General features: G+C 45.0%; 1 protein-coding gene across 1 annotated transcript; it reads left to right on the top strand.

Moving 5' to 3' along the window:
• Positions 1 to 4,223: 4,223 nt before the first annotated feature.
• Positions 4,224 to 8,559, top strand: MARCKS (myristoylated alanine rich protein kinase C substrate). The gene is made up of 3 exons (XM_056344272.1): positions 4,224 to 4,972; positions 5,210 to 5,382; positions 6,523 to 8,559. Exons 2-3 carry the CDS (start codon positions 5,284 to 5,286, stop codon positions 7,276 to 7,278), a joined length of 855 nt encoding a protein of 284 aa, XP_056200247.1. The 5' UTR covers positions 4,224 to 4,972; positions 5,210 to 5,283; the 3' UTR covers positions 7,279 to 8,559.
• The last annotated feature ends 16,434 nt before the right edge of the window (positions 8,560 to 24,993 follow it).

The following is a 24,993-nucleotide window of genomic DNA, read 5'->3' as shown; positions in this document are numbered from 1 at the left end:
AGTAAAGCTTGCAGAAACTGCAGTGATGTGTCAGTAAGAAATCTCAGCAGTGATTAGGACATCATGAAATTCTCATTTCTCAGAAACAGGAAAAGATGCAACTATTCCACAAATCTGAATACAGGTTCAGAAATTGAAACTTTTAACATTATTCAGATCATATTGTCCTGTTCTCTTGTTATCAGAAAGTATATACAGATTAAAATAAGAATTAAATCCCCTCACTTTGCCAGCTTGAGAGTTACTGGGAAAGCAAGATGTTTTCTTTCCTATGCATGTTACACTCTTTCTCCATAATGACCAGGATAAGAGAAATGAGGGCTTTGGAGTAGATTGGTACATAGGGAACATTATCTCTCAGTGTAAACCTTGGTTATTATTTTTTGTTCTGCTTGCTGCCCTCCCTGCACAGAGGAAAGGTCTCGGTGCACCCCAGGGCACAAGGGGGCTACCCAGCGCCTCCTCAGAGTTCTGATAGCCCAGGGGAGAGGCACAACGGGAACACCAGAAAGCACAGGCTGTTCCAGGATTTCTGTAAACACTGGATTCCAGCTCCCAAAACCACTCTTAGATTTACTTTCTTTAAAGGCTTGTCTGGACGAGGATAAAGGTGTATTAAAAAAAAAAAAAAAGTGTCAGTAAAAACTTTTAATTAACATGTTTTCAAATTCTCAGTGTTGACAGGGTGTGTTGCATTTCAGTGCATTTGCCAGCAAACGTGTTAAAATATATTTGTGTCCCGTTTACATTTGGCAAGTTGGGACATGTTTCTAAAAGTTGCAAAATTTAACAGGAGTTAAAACGTGTTCATGATTGTGCTTTTACCTTAGCTGACGGTGAGTGTCACTGATGGGTTTTCCTAGGACTCTGGAGAGCAGCTGCCATACTGGCAGGGAGCTCTTACTTAGCTGTTTTCTCCTTTTCCTGAACTGTCAAATGAAAGTAACATTTCATTGATCTGCCTTTCGGTAATGGCTGAAAAGGAATGTTTTATACAGTATTGGGGGGGAGCAGGAATTAAAAGCTAGATATTAGTGAGATGGCAGGTTGGGCAGTGGTTACAGGGGTCAGAAGCCATCCTTCCACAGGGTGGTAAATTGCAGTTTCAGAGGACCTGATGTAAGGTCAGGATTTCCATAGCCACACAACCCAGAGCATGGCACTGCATTCAGCTGTTGTTCCAAATGGGGCCAAACACTTTGCTGGGGCAGCTTTTTTTTTTTTTTTCCCCACCCTCCCCTTATTGACATAAGCACTATATACCATGTTTATACCTGGCTAGCTTGACAGAAAGCTTTGTGTTTATGCCCGATAAAAGTTGTAGCTGTGAGGCACAGATTCAGTATTAACGATCAGCAAGCCACAGTGAAGCATCAGGAACTCTGAATCAGCTGTGACACTGATTTGCTGGGCAGCACTGTACAAACCATTTCATCAGCCCGCACCTCGGTCTTTCACCTTCCCAAAAGGCAGAGGATGAAAATAATCTCAGGCAAAACGTGCTGAGAGGAGTCACATTTTGGAAGTACTGCAAAAAGACAATTTCATCTAGGGGGTGCAACACACAATTAGGGATCAGGAAATCAGCTGTGGCGGGACTCAACCTTTGGCAGAGCTAGAGGAGGTGAATCCTGCCGCCCCCCCTGAGAACAGCTCCCCAGCCCTGTCTCTTCTTGCCCATTTTGTGCTCCTCAGAGCTGTCTCTTAGTCATGGCTGTATGTTCTTCAAAATATTGTCACCCATGCCACATGGGAGGATACGATTTTTTGCTGACACAGTAATTGTGGTAAAAGACCTAACACAAATGCACTTAACAACGGTACCACTTTTTTTCAGACACCAAATCTCCAACAGCTTATACACAAGCACCTTTACACTGGTACATCCTCATTCCTGGATAAGAAATGCTGCACCAACTTTTTGTGTGGAAGACATTGTAGAAAATTGGTATTTTCACATTCATATCTGATTAGCCCTGCTGCAATACACCAATGAGGGATTGGTTTGGGTTGGGTTTTTTTTTTCTCTTTTTCTTTTTTCCCCCTTGGAAGGAGATGAAAAGATCGGGAACTTGAATAAAGTGCAAGTTTAAGAATGAGGAATCTCCCCTCCAGCATATCTGTTTGCTTGGTGCTTGAAGGTGTGGTGTGACAAGGAGCAGCCTGGTGGGCTCAAGAGGTCAGTAAGGGGTTAAATCTTGTATTTGCACCTCACGTTCAACGGCTTGGTTTAGAAAGCAGAGGTAGTTGTCCAGGTTGTAGTGCACTGCGAATGGCAGAGGCAGCGTACACATATTCCAGATTTCCTGCTTGTCCAGAGACTCTCCAGAATAACTCGTGGAACCAAGCGTCTAGAATAACATCAGTCAAGGCTTTTTCTTTTAAAGTTGTAAAACATTGAACTGGTTGAAAAACATCAAAATCATAATGCAAAGCATACACCGTCAGAACTCCCACAGTTGGTCTGTGAAATTTGTCAGTGACACTACTCTGAAATGCAGACGTAGCTACGGTGGAAAGCAAACCTGCATACGCCTGTGCAGGTGAAATTGCATATACCCGTGCAAGGTGCCCAGATGGGTTTGGTACTGATTGTGAAGTCCTGTCACGGTCTTCCAGGAGGTCTTCTCAGGTGATCGGTCACATCAAGCAGTGTAAAAGCAAACCACAACACAACACCCCAAAACCACCACCAACGAAATCACGATCTGCTTAATATCCAGATTAAAAGGAGCAGAGAAAACCCTGCGCGTGGAGTCCCCTCGGGAAGCGGCGGAGGATCACGGAGGACGCTGTCCGGTGCCCGCGCCCCGCGGTCGCGCCGCCGTCACGCCGCAAGGTGAGCCCGCTCCCCGCAGCGCTCCATCCCCTTCTGCCGCCGGTGCCCGCCGCCGTACACCACTCCCCGCGCACGCCGGGGGGGCGGCGGGCGAGAGACCCCCGGGGAGCGGCTCCCGCCCCCGCGGCCGCCGGGAGCGGCCGCCGCGGCGCCCCCGGCCCCACCCGGCCCCGCCGAGCCCAGCCCAGCTCCGCAGCAGCGGGCCCGGCGGCCGCAGGTGACGCCGGGGCGGGCAGGGCCGCCCCCGCCCCGCTCCCGGCCCCGCCGCGGAGCCCCCGCCGCCCCCCAGCCGTCGCCAGGGAAACCGCCCGGCGGCGCGGCCCCGCCGCGAGAGACCGGGGCGCGGCGGCGGCACCCCCGCCCCGCCGGGGGCGTCCACGCCGGCGGGGCCAGAGGCCGCCCCCCGCGCCGGGCCCGGGGGACGCGGGTGTTGCCGGCGCGGGGTGCGCGGCTGCGGGCGGGGGGGCGGGCAGCCCCGCGGGGGAGCGGGGGCCGCTGCGCCGGGCTCGGCGGGGCGGGCGGTGGCGGCCGAGACAAAGGGAGCGGCGGGCAGCGGCGGCGGAGCTGTGTGTGACATGCGGCGGGAGGGAGAGAGGGAGGGAGGGAGAGGCTCCATCGCCCCCCCTCCCCCCCCCCCCAAAAAAAAAACCCAAACCAAAACAAACCACTCAACAGCAACAACCCACCCACAAAACCAAAAACCCAACCGAAGGGCCCTTTTGCCCCCAGGAAAGGAAATACTCCCTCGGCCGGTTGAAGATAACCGGCGCCCTCGCCGGGGTTACGGAACGGCGGCTGCACAAAGCCCACCGGCCCCGCGTAATCCGCGGGGAGAGAGAGGCGGGCGGCGGGGCCGAGCCTGCCCGCTCCGCAGCCCTTCATTATCGCAGCAATTTTAACATTCTTGTTTATAAACAAGAGGCGTTTGGAGATTACCCGAGCTTGGGAAACGATCGTTCTGACGCTCGTTTCTGCTCCTTAAAAGGGGATGGGGGTGTCGGGGGTCGGTGGGAGGGGGGTCTAGGCCAGTGTTCCCCGCATCGCACGGCGGAGGGAGGCGGCCGGCTGCCCGCACACCCCCACGCCCCCAAAGGAAATCCATCGGATCCGTGCTATTTCCCCCACCCCATCGCTGCTAAGCGCTCCAGATCACCGTTAATTCGCATGCATTAGTTTCGGGTTACATCTTATTCGAGGGTTTAAATTCAACGTAAATACACAGTCGGGGCTGGGGTTTGGGAAAGCGCCGATGTTTCCCCGATAATGTCGCTTCGCCCACTACTGGGGTGCATGGAAACGTAATCTCGAAATGGGTCACCGCCTCAGAACATACTTTAAAATCACAAATCAGGAATAATCAGACAGCAGAATTAAATTACAGCCGTAGGATAATCGCAAAATATTTTATTCCAAGCCAATATCGAATGGGGGAGGGGTCCGTTTCTGCTTCGGCAGCGGCTCCAGCCGCCGCTGCTTTAGCATTTGCAACATCTGGCCTACAGACCTACTAATTTCGACTCGTGATCTCGTTTGGCGAAACCCGATCTACGTGGTTCAAATACCTTCCAAATTGGGGGCGATTTAACAATCGCGACCAATTAAACCCAGGGAAGAAAAGGGGGGGAAAAAAGCACCACCAAAGAAAAAAAAAAGGCAGCAGCAAATCCCCTCCTTCCCCTCTCCCCCCGCCCCGGGCTCGCACACACTATCTGTTGCTCTCTCACGGCGGCGGCGGGTGGGGGCGGGCGGCGGGGCCGGTTCGGACTCACACTCGCACTCGCACTCACACCCACCCGCACGCCCCTCGCACCATTGTCCCTGCCCGCCCGCCCCGCTTTATCGGGGTGTTTTGTTCGCTCCCCGGCGCGGAGCTCTCCGCGCCCGCCCGCGCCGCGCCGGAGCGGCACATTCATTATCGGCCGGGGGCTGATTTCAAACCGCTGCCATCGCGGCTCCATTGTTCGCTGGGCGGCCAGGCCCCGCCCCCCTTTGTGTGGCGCGGCGGCGATTGGCCGGCGCCGGGCGGAGGGCTGCCGTCACCGCTCGGGAAGCCCATTCATCTGTGCACTTGGGCGTTGGACTCCGCATCTTATTAGCAACCAGGGAGATTTCTCCATTTTCTCCTTGTCTACAGTACGGCTACAAATCTGGGATTTTTTATTACTTCTTTTTACTAAACTTGGGCTCCTTTTTTTTTTTTTGCTCGACTTTTTCCTCCCTTTTTTCCCCCTCCCTCCTGTGCTGCTGCTTTTTGATCTCTTCAACTTTAAATTTTTTAAAAGGAGTGCATTATAATCGGTTCTGTTCTCTCTTCTCTTTTTTTTTCCCCTCTGGTGTGTGTGTGTGTTGCTGCTGCTGCTGGTCGCCCAGTATTTATACCAACCCAACGCTCTTTGTTTCCCCTCCTTTTGGATCTGTTGAGTTTCTTTGTTGAATAAGACAGCATGGGTGCCCAGTTCTCCAAGACCGCTGCAAAGGGCGAAGCCTCCGCCGAGAAACCTGGGGAAGCAGTGGCTGCATCTCCATCCAAGGCGAATGGACAGGTAAAAAAAAAATAAAATTAAAAAAATATTAAACCTACTCCCTTTTTAAAGCCAACTTCGACGGACTGTCTTTCGCATCCTGTTTAATTCTTCTTCCTTTGATGCCCCAGTGGCACATTGAATGGAGAATACGATCAATCCTTTTATCTTTGCAACTCGAGGCAAAGGAATAATTTCTTTATTTTTTTTTAAACGGGCTTGGCTGTGAATGATTCGTTCCTTTATCTTTCCTGCGTGGGGGGCAGAAAGGGGCACATTTTTTTTCTTTTTTTTTTTTTTTTTTCCTTTAAATCTAAATCCCTCGTGTGTTATGGTGAAGCGTCCCAATGGCTCGTAAACGGAAGGATCTTATACCGCTTGGCTTTTCTGCCCGCTTAACCTCCTCCCGAAGACGCTCGGTGACTAGCGCGGAACGCCTCCGGCGGTAGCAGGCTGGCTCGATAGCGGCGGGGGCCGGGGCCGCCGGGCTGGGGCTCGGGGGCTGCGGGCAGCGGGCAGCCCCCCTGGGGCGGCAGCGCGGGCAGGGGCTGTGCCCCCCGCCCGGTCCGCGGCGGCTCCGCCGGGGGATCGGCAGCCGCGGGGCACGGCTTTCTGCCGCACACACACACCCCCCCCCCACGCGTGAGCCGGCTGCCGGGCTGGCCGTGCCCCCGTTGCCCCACGCAGCGGCGTTGCGGGCGGGCACCCCCCGCCGCCCTCGCAGCTGCCGCCCGGGGCAGCCAGCCGCGCTCCGGGCGCCTGAAAGATGCAAATGCCGCGGAGAGGGGGGGCGGGGGCGCCTCGCCGCACCGCCCGGGCGGAGAGGGGCAGCGACGGGCGGGGGGGCCGGGGCCGGGCGAGCTTTGTTAGCCTTCCCCGCCCCGCGCCGCCGCCGCGGCTGGACGGGGCGCGCCGGGGGCGGGTGTGCGCGGCGCCGCTGCCGGTGCGTGGAGCCGCGGCGCCCTCTGGTGGCCGCCGCCCGTCCCGCCCGCCGCGGCCAGGCCAGGCCCGGCCCGGCCCGGGCGGCGGAGGGCCCGGGGGTGTGAACCAGCGTCGGCTGAAAGCGGGCGAGGATAGGCCGCCGGGCGGGGGGGGGCAGCGGCGCCCCAGCGTTCCCCCACCCTGTCGGCGCCGCCGGTAACGCTCGTCGCTGTCTTGCAGGAAAACGGCCACGTGAAGGTGAACGGCGACGCCTCCCCCGCGGCGGCGGAGGCGGGCAAGGAGGAGGTGCAGGCCAACGGCAGCGCGCCCGCCGAGGAGACGGGCAAGGAGGAGGCGGCCTCGTCGGAGCCCGCCTCCGAGAAGGAGGCGGCCGAGGCGGAGAGCACCGAGCCGGCCTCCCCGGCGGAGGGCGAGGCCTCTCCCAAGACCGAGGAGGGCGCGACCCCCTCGTCCAGCAGCGAGACCCCGAAAAAAAAAAAGAAGCGCTTTTCCTTCAAGAAGTCCTTTAAGCTCAGCGGCTTCTCCTTCAAGAAGAACAAGAAGGAGGCCGGCGAGGGGGCCGAGGGCGAGGGCGGCGCGGCCGCCGCGGCGGAGGGCGGGAAGGAGGAGGCGGCGGCCCCCGAGGCGGCGGGCAGCGAGGAGGGCAAGGCCGCCGCCGAGGAGGCCTGCGCGGCCGCCGCCGGCAGCGCCGAGGCGGCGAAGGAGGAGGCGGGGGACTCGCAGGAGGCCAAATCGGACGAGGCCGCCCCCGAGAAGGCGGCGGGAGAAGAGGCGCCGGCGGCGGCGGAGGAGCAGCAGCCGCCGCAGCAGCAGCAGCAGGCGGAGGGGGAGGCGGCGGCGGGCGCCGGCGCCGCCACGAGCGAGGCGGGCAGCGGCGAGCAGGAGGCGGCCCCCGCGGAGGAGCCGGCGCCGGCGCGGCAGGAGCCCCCCGCCGAGAGCAGTCCGGAGGGACCCGCCGCCGAGTCGGCGGAGTAAGCGCCGCCGCCGCCCCTCGCCGACGGACTTTTCTTCCCCCCTGTTTGTTTGTTGGAGTGGTGCCAGGTACTGGTCTCGGAGAACTTGTCTACAACCAGGGATTGATTTAAAAGATGTCCCGTTTCTTTTTTTTCTCTCCCCCCGCAGCTCCCATCTCAAATCGTTGTGTGTTGCCGCCATTCCAACGGGCGGAGGGGGGCCCCCCTCCGCCCTCCTGTCCCACCCTCTATATTTTGTTTTTTTGTTGATTTTTTTTTTCATCAGTATTAATGTTCTCTTTTGGTTGGTTCGGGTTTTTTTTGGTTTTGTTTTTTTGATTTTGGTTTGGTTTTGGTTTTTTTTTTTTCTCCGTACTTTGCAGCTCTCTTCATATTATAAAACTTTTCCCGATCGGTCTATGGACATGCCCATATATGAAGGAGATGGGTGGGTCAATAAGGGATATCAAATGAAGTGACAGGGGCCGCAGTGGGGAACACGGGGCGCGCAGCCCTTGCCGGGAGCGCGCCCCGCCAGAAATGATGTAAGGGGTTAGTCTTTTTTTTAAAAGAAAGTTATTACGATGTATTTTGTGAGGCAGATGTTCTATAAGGTTTACAACACTACAAGTCTTGATTAAGAAGGAAAGGAAAAAGGAAAAAAAAATAAAAATAAAAATCAATACCCAGATAAAGAGATCATAGTCTTAGGAATTCATTTAAACCATAGGAACTTTTCACTTATCTCATGTTAGCTGTATCAGTCAGTGATTAAGTAGAAATACAAGTTGTATAGGCTTTATTGTTTATTGCTGGTTTATGACCTTAATAAAGTGTAATTATGTATTACCAGCAGGGTGTTTTTAACTGTGACTATTGTATAAAAAAAACAAACAAATCTTGATATCCAGAAGCACATGAAGTTTGCAACTCTTTCCACCCTGCCCATTTTTGTAAAACTGCAGTCATCTTGGACCTTTTAAACACAAATTTTAAACTCAACCAAGCTGTGATAAGTGGAATGGTTACTGTTTATACTGTGGTATGTTTTTGATTACAGCAAACAATGCTTTCTTTTCCAGTTGTCTTTGAAAATAAAGGAAAACTCTTCAGATGCAATGGTTTTTTTGTGTAGCATCTTGTCTATCATGTTTTTGTAAATACTGGAGAAGCTTTGACCAATTTGACTTAGAGATGGAATGTAACTTTGCTTACAAAAATTGCTATTAAACTCCTGCTTAAGGTGTTCTAATTTTCTGTGAGCACACTAAAAGCGAAAAATAAATGTGAATAAAATGTATAATTTGGTTGTCTTTCTTTTATGGATACTCTGGTAGCTTAAAGGGACTAGCCGGTATTGCCTAAATTTGTATAGAGAGTCATGTGTGCTGTTAGCACTAGCTTTGAGAACTACCTTCCTAGATCCTGGATTCTGTAATACTGTGCGTCTTAAGAGAAATTGGGCAGTGCACCAGGTAATTTTATGATAGGCTTTATCTGGCTTTAAAAAGAAGACTGGAAGGCAGTCTGAGCATGTACAGTGTATGATTCTCCTGTCCAGGCTCCATCTTGCTTTAAAGACTGGAGGTATCCAGCATATTAACACCAAGAGGTATCTTGCCTCTTGAGGAAAATAAGATTTAATTTGAATTGCTTAGGGTGGGGCGCTGAAATTTTTGTGCTGAGTTGCTTAAAAATTAAGCTTTTGAACAGATGTCCCATTTAAATGCCATGGTATGCTGGTCCTACTTAGGTACCTAGATGAGTAGCTTGAAAACTTTAGCCTGGAGGGAGAAAGGGGAAATTAACACTGCCATTCTCAAAGTAATTAAAAGCAATATTTTCTGTTTTTTTCCTCAAGTGCTACTCCCAAATACAGGTGAGTTACAAAACAGATTTCAAAATTTGTCTATAAAAATAATCACTTGGTGCTTGCCTTTAATTGTTAGGCTTTTTTGGCTAATTTCCAGCATATTGCTCAGGGCATATTATGCCTTAATAAAACAGTGGGTTCATGCAAGAAAAGCAGCAGAGTATTTGGAGGGTGGAAATTGATTCAAGAAAGTGTTGCTTCTAAGTTTATAGGAGAAAGTTTAGTGTTACACTTATTTGCTTCCACCTAAATTTTCAGCAGAAACTCCTTGGAAGCAATTATGATTCATTTTATGAGAAAATGGCACGTTAGCACCTTGTTCCCTAAAGAACAAAGCCTAAACTGAATGAAGTATAGTAGATTTCCTGCTGAATGCATACTTTTTGTTGGTTTTTTATTTTTTTCTTTTTTTCTTTTTTTAATTCAGCTGTCTACCATTTTAACTTTGGCTTGTATGTACTCTAGTTGCCCTGGTATTTCTCTATAGCTTTAGAAATGTATTGAAACTATGCTATAATTGCTGAGGGACAAAAATAAATGGATGTAAAACAAGATCCTCCACACCAGTGTCATTCTTGGAGTACATGTGTTTGAAGTCTAGTGCATAACTGCTTTGCTAAGGGGTTTTTATAACATGGCTGTAAAAACCTGTTCTGAGACGCATGATGTCTTGGCCATAGAGTCAATGTCTCTTTTTAATAAATATATATATATTTAAATCCAAGGATTCTTAAAGAGAAGTCTGAATTTCTTCTTTCTTTTTTTATTTTTCTTTGTCAAACTGCATGTGTACATGTGAAGGTAATAATCGCTAGCAAAGTTCTTTTTCAGATTTTTCCCAGCCAGCTCTCCTCAAACTTTCCTGTGCTTTCCTCGCTCAGCTGGTGCCGTTTTCTGAAGCACATCCAGTTCCTGGGGGTGCAGAATTGCTCCTGACCCAGGCTTCTGGCCTGGGACTTTGTCGTGGCTTGGCTTGACTTAAAATCCCTTTCCAAGTCCTAACAGTAGTAGAGCGTGTCAGAAATACATCTTAAGGAGACCAGCTGTGTGGTCTGCTCTTCTGGTTCCAGCAGTCGGGTGAGATTCGATGATACCAGTTTTCCACTGTGCGCTTTTACAAGGCGAGAATCAGAAGGCGCTTGGAATGGTGGAAATAGAGGAGTCTTGAACGGCTTCCTCCTGCCGAAGAACTGTGCAAGAGCATCCCTCCTCCCTCAGTCCCGAGGGACCGAGTGGTCACTCCCGTGCAATTGCAGAATATCCTTATTTATGTACAAGAAAAATGAAGGGCGGTGGGTGTTAGTGACTGGTGAGAGGGTTGATCTTACTGAGAGCACTTTATACCTTTTTTTTAATTGTATTGGTTGCCTCGGTGAAAATGGTAATTTTAGTAAGTATTGTAATTTCAACAAATTCCCTCACAAGTGGAATGTGTGTGACTTTAAAATGTGTGATTTCAAACTGATTTTCCTATCTTGTGGGTTGCTGTCGTTCTTTTTAAGGAGAATTACGTTAGTGCAATGAACAAGGTAACTTCTGCTGTGCTGAAACCATGTCATATTTTTAGATAAAACTTACACTGGAATCTAATTTTGCCAGACGAGGGGTTCTAGAGATTTACTTCTTTTATGTCTATTTACTTAGACCAAGGCAGCAGCCTTCCTTGATCAAGGTCCAAACTTGGTTGTACAAAAGTCCTTTCAAATTTCACGCCTATCTTTGTAATATTTAAACTGAATTTCAGACTCTCCAGATCACAATGTCAGACCTCAAGTACTCGAGTTCTCTGTCTGGTCCTGGTAGTTATTGATGTGAAATTGTAGAGACTTTGCCTTCAGGCCGGGAAGCAAGGCAGGAAAAGGGAAAGGCAAGCTGGGTGAGGGCAATGGAGCCTCCTAGGCTTTGGCTTCAGCTGGACTGTGCTCACCTTCCCGCTTGTGCACGCAACCGCTGCACAGAAATCAGGTGTCCAAGTATCAACTTCTGACGTACCTAAAACCTCCTGTTGCTTGTATTTGATGCAGATGTTGCATATACGAGTGTTTTGCTCCTTTATTATGAGAGAGGATGTTGCCTGTGTTTTAAGAATGCTTTTTGTTATCTAATACTGTCCGAAACAGCTAACTCTTGAACTTCCGTTGCAGATGAGTCATGCAGATACAGGTCAAAGGTTTTAACCTGCTTTGGTTGGTTTGGTTTTCCTAAGTTGTGAGTCCTTTTATATAGCTTTTTTTTTTTAAAAAAATAAATCTAGTTTAATACATATTCTAGTCTGAAGCTGTAATACCGGTTAATGGTTTCCTGCAAAATCAGTCTCGTGAATCCAGTCTTTATACTATTGTGTAGTGAAAGAGTAGTAAAAGGTCATCATTGGTGATACTGGACTTGTTTCGGTGTTTGTTTATTAGGTTTTCATAGACTTAGGTAAAATTTGTTTTCCGTAATGGTGTAACTTAGTTGAAAGCATCCTGTTTCTATATTACGGGAAATTTTTTTCACCACGCTCAGGTCATTGAGGTAGAATAAAGCAGGTACTTTTCTTCCCAAAGAATGCAGCAAATGAAAATCGTATATTGTGTTTACAACATCTTGTAGACAGTGGGGTTAATTTGTCCTCTTTACAATTCTGGGGACCTCAGCTAATTGACAGTGAATGGAAGCTATTGCGACTGCAACCGAGTCCAGCAGGGCAGAGGCAAGCAGGCCAGGCAGCCTCCTGTGACTTGAATAAAGGAATGTAAGAGGTGGTGCAACGGTGAAGTAACAAGGTTGCTGCAAGCCTCTGTATTAGCTTGCCCTGGGGTGCGGTGGTGAGCTTTTAAGGCCTGTTGCTTGTTTGAGGATTTAGAAAGGAAAGCTGTAGCAGCATGTTTCATGATGCATTTACTGAGAGAAGCTTTGAGTGAGAGTGCTCTGAAATGGGAACATTGCCTACTCGGAAGGTCAGAGGAGGGCCAGCAGTGGGATCAAAATTATGATTACGGCTAAACAGATGAGTGACCAAAGTGTTGCCCCATGAATAAAGTACAAAGTTAGGAATATGTGCATTTGGGCTGTATTATTGAGTATGCTTTCTACACAAAAGCAAGCGTCTTGGCTTCAGAATGCCCCTGTTTTAGGATATGGATAATGTTATCTGATAGAGGTGACATAAAACTTCAGTCAATGCTTTCAGAACGTTTTGAAATCTTGAGGAGAGTTACAAGCATTATTTAAACAACTTTGTCCTCAGTCTTTGCTATAGAAAGACCTGTTTGTCCAGAACAGGACTACCAAGATACACTAGGGGAAGCAGGACATTAATACTTGCAGTTAGAAACACACAGACCAGATACATGGCGTATTAGTTCTCAAAGCTATAATGAATTTAGCTGAAGTGATGAAGCCATTAGTTATTTAAAATATATATATATATATTTTTTTTTTTTTTGGTGCCTAGCACAATTCTGATTTCAGAACAGCAAGTATGGGGAAACGTTGCTGGTGGTGTATGCTTGTTATCACCAAGCAGGTAAACGTTCCAGGACTTAGGATTCTTAGGTTAATTCTTGTGGCCGTGTACATGATAACCTGCACTAGAAGAGTGGTGGAGAGGAATTGTTTTGAGCCAAGCAATGCTACCTTCTGAGGTCCTTTCCAGGACCACAGCTGATACTGTTGGTGATGAAGTTTTTGATAGTTGCTCTTAGCAGAGACCACAGTGACTAGGGGTTTATTTTTAGGTACAGTCCAAACTAGACTCTGCCTCCTGAAGTTCATCGCTTAGGTTTTTTGTTTTTTTTAAAAAGAGAGAAAATAAAATACCTGTGCATCTGTTGGTTAGGGTACTTGCTGAGTAGCTCTCTATTGGTATTTGCTGAGTAGCTCTGATAGCTGCAAGAAGTGACTTGCTAGCCCATACTGGAGTAGTTATCTCTCTGAAACTTGGTATGTAGACCCACCTGAATATTTCAAATTAAATTGATAACAAAAAAGCCGTGTTTACAAGGGTGACCTGCCATTCAAAGGAAACAAACCCCATTGCGGAGCTGTTGCTAATAGGCTCCTTGTTGGAAAAGAACCATTCTGGACCAGTAAGTGAAGATCTGCGTAGGCCGGGCCTTTACAAAAGGAGAGCAAGAAGAAAAAATAACCCACTGAACTTCAGAAACTAAAGGAAGAAACTGCTTTTTTTCCTAGCCCTTTGGAGCAAGGCTGTCATAGGTGTAAAGTACTTCTGTCTTTAAAAAAAATATAATTAAATCACAAGATAAAAACTGTTTTCACCAGAGTGCAAAGCCATGCCCCTTTCAGAAACCACTGGGGAAACCAGGTCCAAAGTTGATGAAGGTAACATTTTTCAGGAATGAATCATTAGGCCAGGGATAAGCCCTACATCACAGTTCAGGAGCCTGTTAAAGCAAGCTTATCCGACGCAGCACCTCTGAGGAGACCGAGCAGCAAATGTTTTCCATCTCAGTAATCAGACAAAATGGCAGAGATCATGGACTGATATTCTGAATACATGAAGGAACTTGATATTTTTCCCCTGGTCCTATTTTTGCATATCCTACATAAGTATTTGGTTTCTAAGAAATATCCAGGAAGAAAACTTAAAAAACAGTGAAGAGAGAATAATTCCAAAATTTCTCTGAATCCATTTCCCTGTATGTTTTTATACAAGTATATTTGAATTCTGGGTTCATATTTTATTCTGCTGTTTAATGTCTAACTTTACGAGTTAGTGCTCACATGAAGAAACAATGTCATATGTATACTAAATTAGATGATTAATTTTGGAAAGGACTCATTTTGGCCTCATTCTTCCATCACATGAGATCCATGAGAGGGAAGTTAAGCAATACAGAGCACTTCTAAAATTCCCTTATAAATATTGCTAGTAATAAGAGAAATACACTTGATTCTTCTTGCAGCATCTACCTGCAACCCACCTGAAATGGAGTGTGTGCAAAAAAAGGACAAGAAAGTGACTGCATTTGCATGAATTAAGAGACCGAAGACACACAGGACCACACTGGCAAAACAGACAGGAGCACTCTCACATGTTGTGACATTTCACGAATGACAAAAATGAAATGCTGCTGGAAACTTACCCTCATTATTATAAATGCGAGAGTTTACACCTTGGAGGTTCATCAGGTCTAGCTTTTCCCCTGCCTCCACCACATGGAGTCTGTCTAATACTTGACAAGCATATACATTGAAATAATGATGCAGAAATGTATTTAAAAGCTCATGTGGATAAATCACCAGAAAAGTTCACTATTCACAATGTAAAAACTGTAATTTTTGGTGATCATTGATATCCACTGAATGCTGTATTACCTGGTGAATTTTTTGCCTTTGCATGAAAAGTTGTCATTTCAAGATCATGAAGCTTCTGATGTTATTATAAATTTGGCCAAAGGGGAGAAAGAGAGGGAAAACATCTTTCCAGGGATGTTAGAACAGGACCATCAAGATTCAAAGCCAACTGTTCTCTGCTTAAATCCCAGTGCAAATCTAATCTAATCTAATCTAAAGAGGCTTTAGGGCTTTGACTTGTTGTTGTTATTGCATACATGTTATGATATTCATTAGTTTAATAATCTGCAGATATATAGAGATAGAAACAAAATAGTACTTCTGAAGTTTCTCTCCTAAATGCTTCATCGTAGACATACCAGGTGTAACTGCAAGAAGCAATCACTGGAAACATTCTGCATGGCTCTGTCATGGAGAGATGCAGAAGATGGAAGTGCTAAGTTGTTCCTGAGGATTTTAGGAGAAATAATACACTCTTAATCTTTTGTGAAAATTATAAAATGAGGATCATGTGTAGCATAATTTAAGGAAAGCCACACAAGTTCAAATGACACTGTAAAAGGGAGCTAGCTGAACACAAGTTGTTCCCAGTAGCACTTGAGTGAAGCAACTTATACATAAGTAGTGCACCATTTGCGAGTGAAACTGGGCATTTTAAAATTTTCCATGATCTTACTGCAGGGTTCCTTCCATGTAAATCTGTTGCATTAAAGGCAATCAAGTAGCAGATGACAGTGAAGTGGCCAGCTGGGAAGGAATCCCAAAGGAGGAGCACGTCTGGGGACCGCTTCTGAACAGCAGCACAAACAAAGGTTTGTTCCTGTAAGAATTACTATTTGGAAATATTTATATTGTGATATGGGCTCAAAAGGTCTGGATTAAATATGAGCCTTGCTTGTGCCCCACACGGTGTAAACATATATGAGAGACAGTCTCTACTCTGAAAAAGCTTCCAGGCTAAATGCAGAAAGGTTAGGCTGTTTCACTTCCTACCATTGTTAAAATCACATTTCTATTTGTCTTGGTCAAGATTATGAAGGGGGAGGGAATGAATTACCAACTTCCTTTTTTTTTCCTTTTTTTTTTTTTTTTAAAGATGTGTGTTATTCCCAAGATTCTTTTCTCACATCATGCTCTTTGCCTTCATAAAAGTAAAACTGATACTGAAAGACTTGCCATCCGTGTACAAGTGGCTAGGACATTTCCATCGCCATACATAGTGATGGGCATTTTAAGTAGTAAGAAGGATTAAGTTAGAAGTGGCTCGAGTGAAAAGATCACGAAGCCCAAAAACCTTGATATGTAGGTAGGAACACGTCCTCGGTAGCTCTCTAGTGACACCTCGAGGCCACTTTTGTGTACTGAAACTAAAATACGTTTCACTCCGCACTGGCAGCAGTTCCGGTCCTGGGAGAAGTGTGGGTTTTGGGAAGGAGGGAAGGAAGGTGCCTAGTTTAGGGAGAATATTTGCATGTAGATATATGGGTTTTCTTTGGGGGCTGCTGATTCTTTATCAAAAGTCATCTTCACCTTAACACCCTGAATTTTCCAGTTATTACTCGTGATTCCTAGGAGTATTAATAAGAAGTTTGCCCAGTCCAAATTGCATTTAAAACTACAGATATCAAAAGAAAATGCATAAATTCCAGCTGACATGTAGAAAAACAAGAGAATGGAACTACTGGGAAATTGGGTCAGACCCATCTGAAATGCCATGTGTCCTCATGAACCAGCAGGCTGATGAGCTGAAATGCATGTGTATATTGTGCATTAAATAGAAGGAAAAGCATGTTTATTAGATATTTTTCATACTTATTTTCAGATGGCATTGAAAGAAAGTGGCTTCACTGGTTTGTAAAATTGACTGTATTCACTATTATTTCTAGCACATCACACCAAATTTATCAGGGGCACTTACCCACAAATTACAAGTTTAAAAACTTCTCCAACTTTTCCTCTAACATAGACAGGAATGGTAGTGCAGGGGTTGTCTGATGACATTTTCACCATCATGTTGTATAAATCAGCTAAAGTGGTAAAAATGTTTGTGGTTTGGCTATATTTATAGTCTCTGTATTGCTAGCAGCATGGGAGAGCTATGGGAGGGAATTTCCCTAAAACTGTTATAGCCAGCGTAACCACTGAGACATCTAGCACTTGTTGCTACCAAGAGTGTTAAACTTGGAAAACTCTATCCACAACATGCCAAGAGGGGGAAAGAATAAGTTAAAAGAATAATTTTAAAAAGTTGTAGTCAAAGGATTTCACACAGCATTATGAAATTAGCCAAACAATTTCTGAGCCATTAGCGAGAGCTTTTGACAAGAGAAAGGAATGGGATTATCTGGAGAACTGGAGAAAGACAAATGCAATACCTATTTTAGATATGGTTTCACAAAAGAACTGGGAAAAAAGAGGAGTGAGAAGCGATTAGGGAGTAAAAAAAAAAAAAAAAAAGAAGAGACTGGACGAAGGACAAAGAGACATGGGCCTTATGTGGAACCACAACACTATGAAGCAAGGACTAGGGAAATTACAGACAAAGCAGCCAACTAAAATAACTGAAAATACACTGCAGCAGATGCTTTTATAGGGGAATAAAATAGTAAGAAATGGTCAAGATCAGATTTGCATGAACAAAACATGTCAAGTCAGTATAATTTTCTCTTCTGACATTATATCCAGCCTAGTAGTTCAGTGGGAGTCAGAGGCTGTGATGGATCTTGACTTCACTAATATTTTAAATGCTGTCCTGTGCAACATTTTTATAAGCACCACCAGGGAAAAAAGAACTAGGAAAAATAGGTGCTGAGCAAAGTCAACTGAAAAAAATAACCTCAGTGTATAACAGTAGGTGGTTTGCTGCCATACTGGGAGGACTCGAAGTGCACATAAAAGGGAACTCAAAACACTATTGCACTTCACATGGTAATAAACTGGAGACATGATCCAGAATTCAAGCAGTAGTTTAGCAAAGGACTGTGCTTCAGGAAAGAGAAGAAATCCAATTCAGAAACAGCAAATGGGGACTACCCGGGCAATGGGAAAGGAGGCTGGGATGGCGGTGGCTCACAGACAGTACCAGTCAAACATTAGTCCTCTTCCAAGTGCAGCAGCTAGGGCTCAACAGGGTCATTTTGAACATCTTTTAAGAAAGATGCACTTCAAGAGCAATCTTAGGCAATATGGAAATTGCACAGGAAGGCAACATGCATGCTTTACAAAGAAAAGTCGGGATTTTGTACTCCAGGTAAGGAGAGGTTTGGAGGGCTAGGAGTTTTGTTTGATTTTTCAACACATGAAAGGTTATAATAAAGAGAAATCAGTTGGTCTCGGTGTCAGCTGGAGGCAGGACCAAAATAATTAGTATAGTTTGTAAGAAAGAGGATATTGCTTAAGTTTTAGGAAAGGATTTCTAACTGCAAGCATAATTCAATGGTTTAACAGATTACACAACAGGAAAGTTGTGGAAAACCTTCTTTCCTGTGGAGGTTTGAGGTTAGAACAGATAATCTGAAAGGGACAGTGTGTCTTTATCCTACCTTAATGCCAGTGGTGGTCAAAACTATAGCTCAAGATCCCTTCCCTACCTATATGTCTTTGCTTTAGAATTGTAATTCAGTATCATCATTTCCAAAAGGTCTTGAGAGACAGGGAAAGCTTTGTCTTGTGTTTCAGTAAAAGATAAGCCGCTGTACAGGAAAGGGAGGGTACAATAACAGTGGTCCAGAATTTACCTCATGAAATACATATGTATAAACATCCAACTAAATAAAAATACACATGCACTGACAGAGCCACATATTATTCTCAATGCAGTTATCAGTAAGGTCTCTAAGCAGAAACAGATTCTTGAAATAAATAAATTGTTTTTAACATTTATTTGATAAAATAATAACATAATATGCCATTACAAGTTAACTATTCAGTCTAAGAGGTGTACTCTATTAAGTGTTATACACTCACAGCAAAAATTAGATCCCCACTAAAATCTATAGCCTGTATGGAAAAAGAGTTGCAAGCAAAACAGCACTGAACTATTGCCATTCTGCTTTCATGAGAAGGAACTGTTTTTCCAGTAGGAGTGTCCCAGTCCTTCAGCATTTGTCATTAAACCACCTGAATTAAATGTCTGTGGTGACCAAAGGTACAAGGACTGTCTGGTAAATATAGCAATTTACAAATCTACAAATATATATATATATAAAATAATCTACGATAGACCCACGGCAAATGTGTTATATATCTAAATAGTGTTGTAGAGCACAACTGTACATGCCAAGCATGTCTATAACATGCTGGCCAATAGCAGAGATTAATTGGAAAATAACATTTTTAGGCAAAGAGAGAGTTACTCATCATTCTCCACTGAGTTCTCCCTTTTGGACTGATCTTCAGCTACTAAAAACAGACCCACATTTTCATAGTCTATAACCCATGCTGCATATTTACTGTGTGTAAATACATATATTCACATATACATACCTACACACATGGATTCTACAAGCAACAGCAGTGATGACCTTGCTTACCTCGCTGTACTCACCACATTTGAACGCCTTGTGGGTTTCAGGAAACATTGTTAGGTGCTCCATCACAATTTCATTTACTACATACTATGTCTACCCAGGACACACTGCTCCATTTGATGTTTTTGCCTAGTGTGTGCATTTTAATGCTCTGCTATGAGTGTAACTGGTCTTATTTCAAGGGAAATTCAGCCACCTGCTCCTGTGTGTGTCATTTAATTCGTCACCCAAGTGCCAACAGGTAGTGCAGTGGATTTCTGCCACTCCGCAAGCAGTAATCAAATGCAAACAAAGTGCAAAGTAGGGAGTAGAAAGCCAAGGTTGAGGAACTGTCAAAAATAAAGTTACACTTGAAAGCTTAACTTGGCTTCTTTTAACAAACACAGTTTTCATGGAAACTGTAATAATGTCCTCCTGAACATGAAGGATTTTTTGTAATGTGCCTACCTCAGCCAGCACATGGGTTTCAGTAATAGGCCTGCAACCGTCTGAGATGTGGTTATTTATGCAGTAGATCAGCAAATAAAACAGTAATGCAGTGTTTCTCAAAACAGAACAGAATGAAGTCGATGCCGCTTACTTCCCTATAATTCAGGTAGCAAAATAGGAATGACAAAGGACTGTTGCACGCTCAAAGCACTGAACTAGAGTCCCAGGGAAACGTGCTCTGCCACTGTCTCTGCCACTGGTTTGTCATACAGCCTTGGGCAAATGATTAATCCAATGTTTGAGAAGTAATTTGTGGTGGTTTTTTTGCAGATTGCCTGAATATTTAACAGTCTAGCCTAACAAAATGGGAACAGTCTGTCCTTTGGTATTTAAGGTTTTTCTACATGAGAATGAGGAATGAAGATGTTCAGAAATTTTGTTTTTAATTGCTCTGCACTGTAGTTCTCCCTGTATAAGGAGGAATAACATAACTCCTTGACTTCACACATGGATTTGATGTCTAGGCTCCCTTTATTATGTCTGGAGAAAGTCAGCTACCTGGGAAAGACATTTCCAATGCCCTGCTCCCAGCTGCCCTGTTTAGCCAGTGGGAAACACAGCAAAGAGGGGAAAGGAAGGATGTGGGGGACTTTCTACAGATGTTTTTATGCACTTATTTTTACAATAGCCGAGAGTTAGAGTGCTCTTGGGAACTGCTGGCAAGCTTACATGCCTGGCTGAAGAGATTTAAATACCCATCTCACAGAAATATCCACCCCCTGCAATGTATTCTTTCTTGCAGGAGTGGAGTGGGAAAGGGAGATCTTAATGTCTCTTTCACTGAGGCCATCCCATCAGGCTCCAAATTATTGGATACTTAGTGGACCAGAGGACAAGCTACCTTAAGTCTTACTTTTCCCTGGATTTAAGTACTTGAATTTAAAGGCTTATTCTTTTTCTAAACACAGCCTTTTGTCAAAGCAGGTTGTAAGCTTTATAAGAATATAAAGTAGGAGTGAAGTCCTAGCACTGTTGTAGCAACTTCAGCCTTTGTGATTTTCTAGTTTTTAAGTGAGCATTTGCCAACTTTTCTATTTAGCATAGTTTTTATATGTTATTTCTCTGTTTCAGATAAAAAGGGCAAGAAACAGTCTAGCTGTACACATGCAAAATTATGTCATAAAAAATGTCATTGCAATGACTTAAAGTAAGGTCACCAGGTCTGGCGCTTAAACTGGTATGAACTGGGAAAGAAAGCTGACTACACTCTAAACCTTTTCATCCCTCATATACTGAAGCAGTGGCATCCACTCTGACTTTTTCAAGTCAATTGGCCTTAACAGCTGGGGTTCTTGACAAATGTATCCATAACTGAGATGTCATTAAAGATATTCTTAGTAAATGAATCCCTGGCAAACTCATTTTAAACAAGGGTTTAAAACTAAATTAAGAAAAAGGGAGAAAGAAAAAAATGAAAGAGGTCTACATAGTATGCAGAAAAATGACAAGTTGATTTAAAACTACTTAACCAATTTTCTTCAACGCGAGAGTGTTTTCTTGAAGAGGCTATGTTGTAAGCCAACATAAAGATTTCTGGCTTGCCTTTTTTGACTTAAACAGATGCAGAAGATTTCGATAACAACATATGGAAGATATTTTTTTTTCACATTCATTTAGCTGAAAAAAATTTGTGCAAACTTCTCTGACACAATCCAAGAGCAAAACCAAATATGGAAATCCTCAGTCCCAGAAGAATGTAAGAAATTAATGAGAGGTGCTAAGCTGAAGCTCAAATGAAAGTTGGCACTAAACTCTACCTAAACAGTCATTAGGATGTTTTTTTTTAATAGAGCTGCAGCTGTCTTGGGTACTTTGTTAAGAAAGAAAAAAAAAAAAAAAGAAAAAAAAAGGACCCACAAAATCCTCCCTGGTCACTCATGAATCTTTTAAAGGTCAGCCTCGCCAAGCTCATTACTAGAGTTTGAGATGTTCCACCAGGCCTTTAAAGCAATACCACTTTTACTCTCCCTCGCTCACTCTCTCTCTCTCCCCCCATATGTCTTGCAGGAGAGAAGTATTGGCGCAGTGAGCCAATGAGCATCAGCCCCGATTTTGAAAACCATACATTTTTAAGTATGGCTGTGAATGTTTTGGTGAGCAGTGGAAATGGTAATTGTAGATGGTAACTGTCAGAAGAGAAACTAGTAAAGGCACATACCCACACCCCGCCCCCTTTAGGTCATGGCCTTATGTAATACTACAGTATCTTTGTCATTTGTACACAATAAAGGTTTTATTTGTATATTTGCTCTGTATACTGTGTTGCTGGGTTGCCAGTTTTACCAACTGAGTTATACAATCCACAGTGAAAGCACAGTTAGGCCCATGTGAAGCAAATTTTTGCAGTGTAACTCTCTTTCTCCTCTCTATGGGGAGTGTGAGATGGGGATGCTTTCATCAGCCAAAATGCTCTGAGGCGGGGACAAACCGGGAAGCAAGCACCCGGGGTCTTGCACCCCAAGCAGGCCAGTGCCACTCATGTGGCATAAGTGTAAGGACAACGCTGTAGGCAGTGCCCATGTTAACTGTTCCCCCAGCCCATGGGGACACTCATGAGCAGACAGGCATGGATGTGGTGGCACCCACACTGATACCAACATGTCCTGCAGGAGTAGCGTTGGTGGTTGGAAGAGGTGATGCTCCAGCTGCCCTGGCCAGGTCTTCTCCTGGCCACCACCCCAGCCAGGAATTGCAGCATGAGCTTTCCCCAGCTGCAGACCAGACCCTGCAGCCCTGGGTGGTGGCTGCACTTGGACTCTGCTCAGAAAAACCTCCTCGGAGACGCTGAGTGCTGCCAGCAGTGTAACGCAGCGTGGCTCCTTGCAGTTGGGGAGCAAAGTTAGCTGGGTTTTGGCCATCTCTTTCACAGGAGCCCAGCAGGAGACTAAGGGTTCCCTCTGCAGAAACATAATGCTCTGTGGCTTGCTTGTAATTTGATCTATAGCTGTCAAGAGTGAATGCTGCCTGTACTTAGCAAGATGCATAAAATAGCATGTATAAGGACGCCCCTTGTTAAGGAACACCCATTGTTTAATTGTATTAAAGAGTGGAATGAATCATGATATTTATACAGCGAGCATTGCCCTAAATCCCTAGCATAAAAATATTTTGTGTGCAGGCCTCAACTGCTAATTGATTTTCTCTTGCTGTGCTTTATTCAGCTTTTGCTATGATGGCCTGAAATAAACAGCAAGACTTCAGTTTTGCCCCTTGTCAAAAACGGAATTCTGCACGCTTGCTTCATGGAAACCATCTAACTGACTTCAGTGCCAGTATGGAGCCCCTGCATGCAACAGGAGCTAGAGCTAATTCTCATTTACAGCACTGTGGTGTGGTAAATGCTGATTTAAATACGACTAATGATATAATTAATGGCCAGACTGGTTGCTTTTCATTATCTTGTTCAGCTAATCAAACACATTTCAAAGCTCCAAAGGAGTCAGTCAACCTTCAGAAAGTTGATTTATCAGTAACAGGCAGCCAAAGCTGTTCTGTAGCCCTTTCAAAGAAATAATCCTTTCAAAAACTAAGTAAGTATATGAACTACTTCCTGAAATAAATGTCTGTGCAATGAAAAACATGAGTCATAAAATGGTTTCTACTGATTTTTCTCCTTTACACCTTCAGGTTTTCTATGTTGTCAGCAATTTTAAATCTGAAAAAATCGTCACATTATAAATGATCAAGAAAACTTCATTAAAGTGTCTAATTCTTACAAACTGACCATACAAATTACCTAGTATGGAAGTGAAACAGCTACAATGGAAATGTCATGTCATACTATTGTACAAACTAGGAAGCATCATCAGAATCTGATTTTCCTTCCCTTTTAACTGAAATACTCATTTCTTCTCCAAAATTTACATTTTGCTGTTTAAAACCTCAGTGAAGCACCTTTTGCAGCTAGTTGTATGTATTCAAACCAGAAGACAAATGCATCTGTAAGAACACCTTTACCCTAATACGGTATGTCAGCCCTTTACCTGGGAAAAGCTGGCTCTGTCTCCCTGAGATGTTTCCATTTTCCTTTTCAAGAAGCACTTCTGACATGTTTTAAGTAGGGAAACTATTACATTAAAAATTTCAAAATCACAGGTCATTTTTTGAAGTGTAGATCATTAAGCTTAATTGTCCCTTACAGGAACCGGGCAAATCAAGCTCTTAAGACTTTTTAAAAAAGATCCAGCTGCTAAGCTTGAGGAAGATACAACTAGTCACATATTATTATTTTTTTATCGAACATGAGTAAAATATACTGTGTTGTATTTTAGACAACTGTATTAAGTATAAGCCTCTCTGACCGTTTTTGCAAAAAGGGATGGTGTCATTTTCTTAGTATTACAAAGTAATTTTGGCAACGTAGATCTGAGTTATTAAAAGACTTTTCTGGATCATAAGACCTGTAGTAATTTTCCTTCTCAGGAACAGTATTTTATTTTATAAGGGGTTTAGAACCAATGTGTGCAGCACAACAAAACGCATCTGTGTGAGGTTTTTGAAGATGCTGTGAGTGAGAGAAGAGCTGTGGTCAGCAAACTATCAGGTCAGCAATCCCACAAGCCTAATGCTGGTCACCCCCTCATGGTGGGGTCTGCCCGGCTGCTCTGTGGATCGCTATGCCAGCAAGGGTGTCACATCTCAGTGAAGGACCTTGTCTCACAAATTCATAGGGCACCTTAGGCTGCCACGAGCAAGACTCTGCTGCACAGAATCTGGGTCATCTCAGGCAAAACACCTGTCTCACAGCTCATTACAGCAGCATTTAGGAAGGCTCTTCCCCTTTGCATGTGCTATACGCTATCAGGCCTATGCACAACCCCATGACCTACTTTCCAGCCTAGAATCCACAAGTATCTCATAAGGCTAGAAAGAAAGATGGCTCCAAAATCTTCCTGATGGCCACAGAGAGGGAGAGGAAAAACTTTTGCAACGCTAAGTGCCTGACCCCTCTTGGTGTTACACTAGACTGGTGGAACACCCTTTGCTGCACTAGAGAATGGGGCAGAGCTCTCGGACCACGTTGCCACCCATCCTCCTGGGCATTCAGGGTTAGCACTGCTCCTGGGATCACACTGCCCTCCAGATGTGAAGTGATCGACCTGGGGCTGGCAATTTTGGAAAGTAAGAGGCCTCTGCACGGCCCAGTGCCAAAGTGAGCTCCAGCCCTGCAGAACAGATCACTCTTTCTGACCCAGAAGGGCTGCATGGTATGCTCAGATGCCTCCCTGATCACCACAGGCCATCCTCACACTGCAATTAGTCATCTGCTTATGTCCCACACCAGTGTGTTTCAAAAAGAGACACTGGCTAAACTAAACCCACTTGCCCTCTGCTTGCCTTTTTATTTAAAATCTCTAGCAAGGAGGGGAGTAGAAGAGAAAGACTCATGCTGCAAAAGGGACATGTCATCTTCCCATCCCACCATTCAAAAATACAGGTTCTCAAGCATCATTTAGCAGAATAGATGGAACATGTAGCTGTACTCTGAGTCAGCCTTCACATCCCGTTGGAAGTTTCTCTAATGCCCTTTCTCCCCTGTAAG

The sequence above is a fragment of the Falco biarmicus genome, chromosome 6 (genome assembly GCF_023638135.1).
Source record: "Falco biarmicus isolate bFalBia1 chromosome 6, bFalBia1.pri, whole genome shotgun sequence".
In the NCBI taxonomy this organism is placed as follows: Eukaryota; Metazoa; Chordata; class Aves; order Falconiformes; family Falconidae; genus Falco; species Falco biarmicus.
The sequence above is the reverse complement of the archived record's forward strand: the minus strand, read 5'-3'. Positions and strand labels throughout refer to the sequence as shown.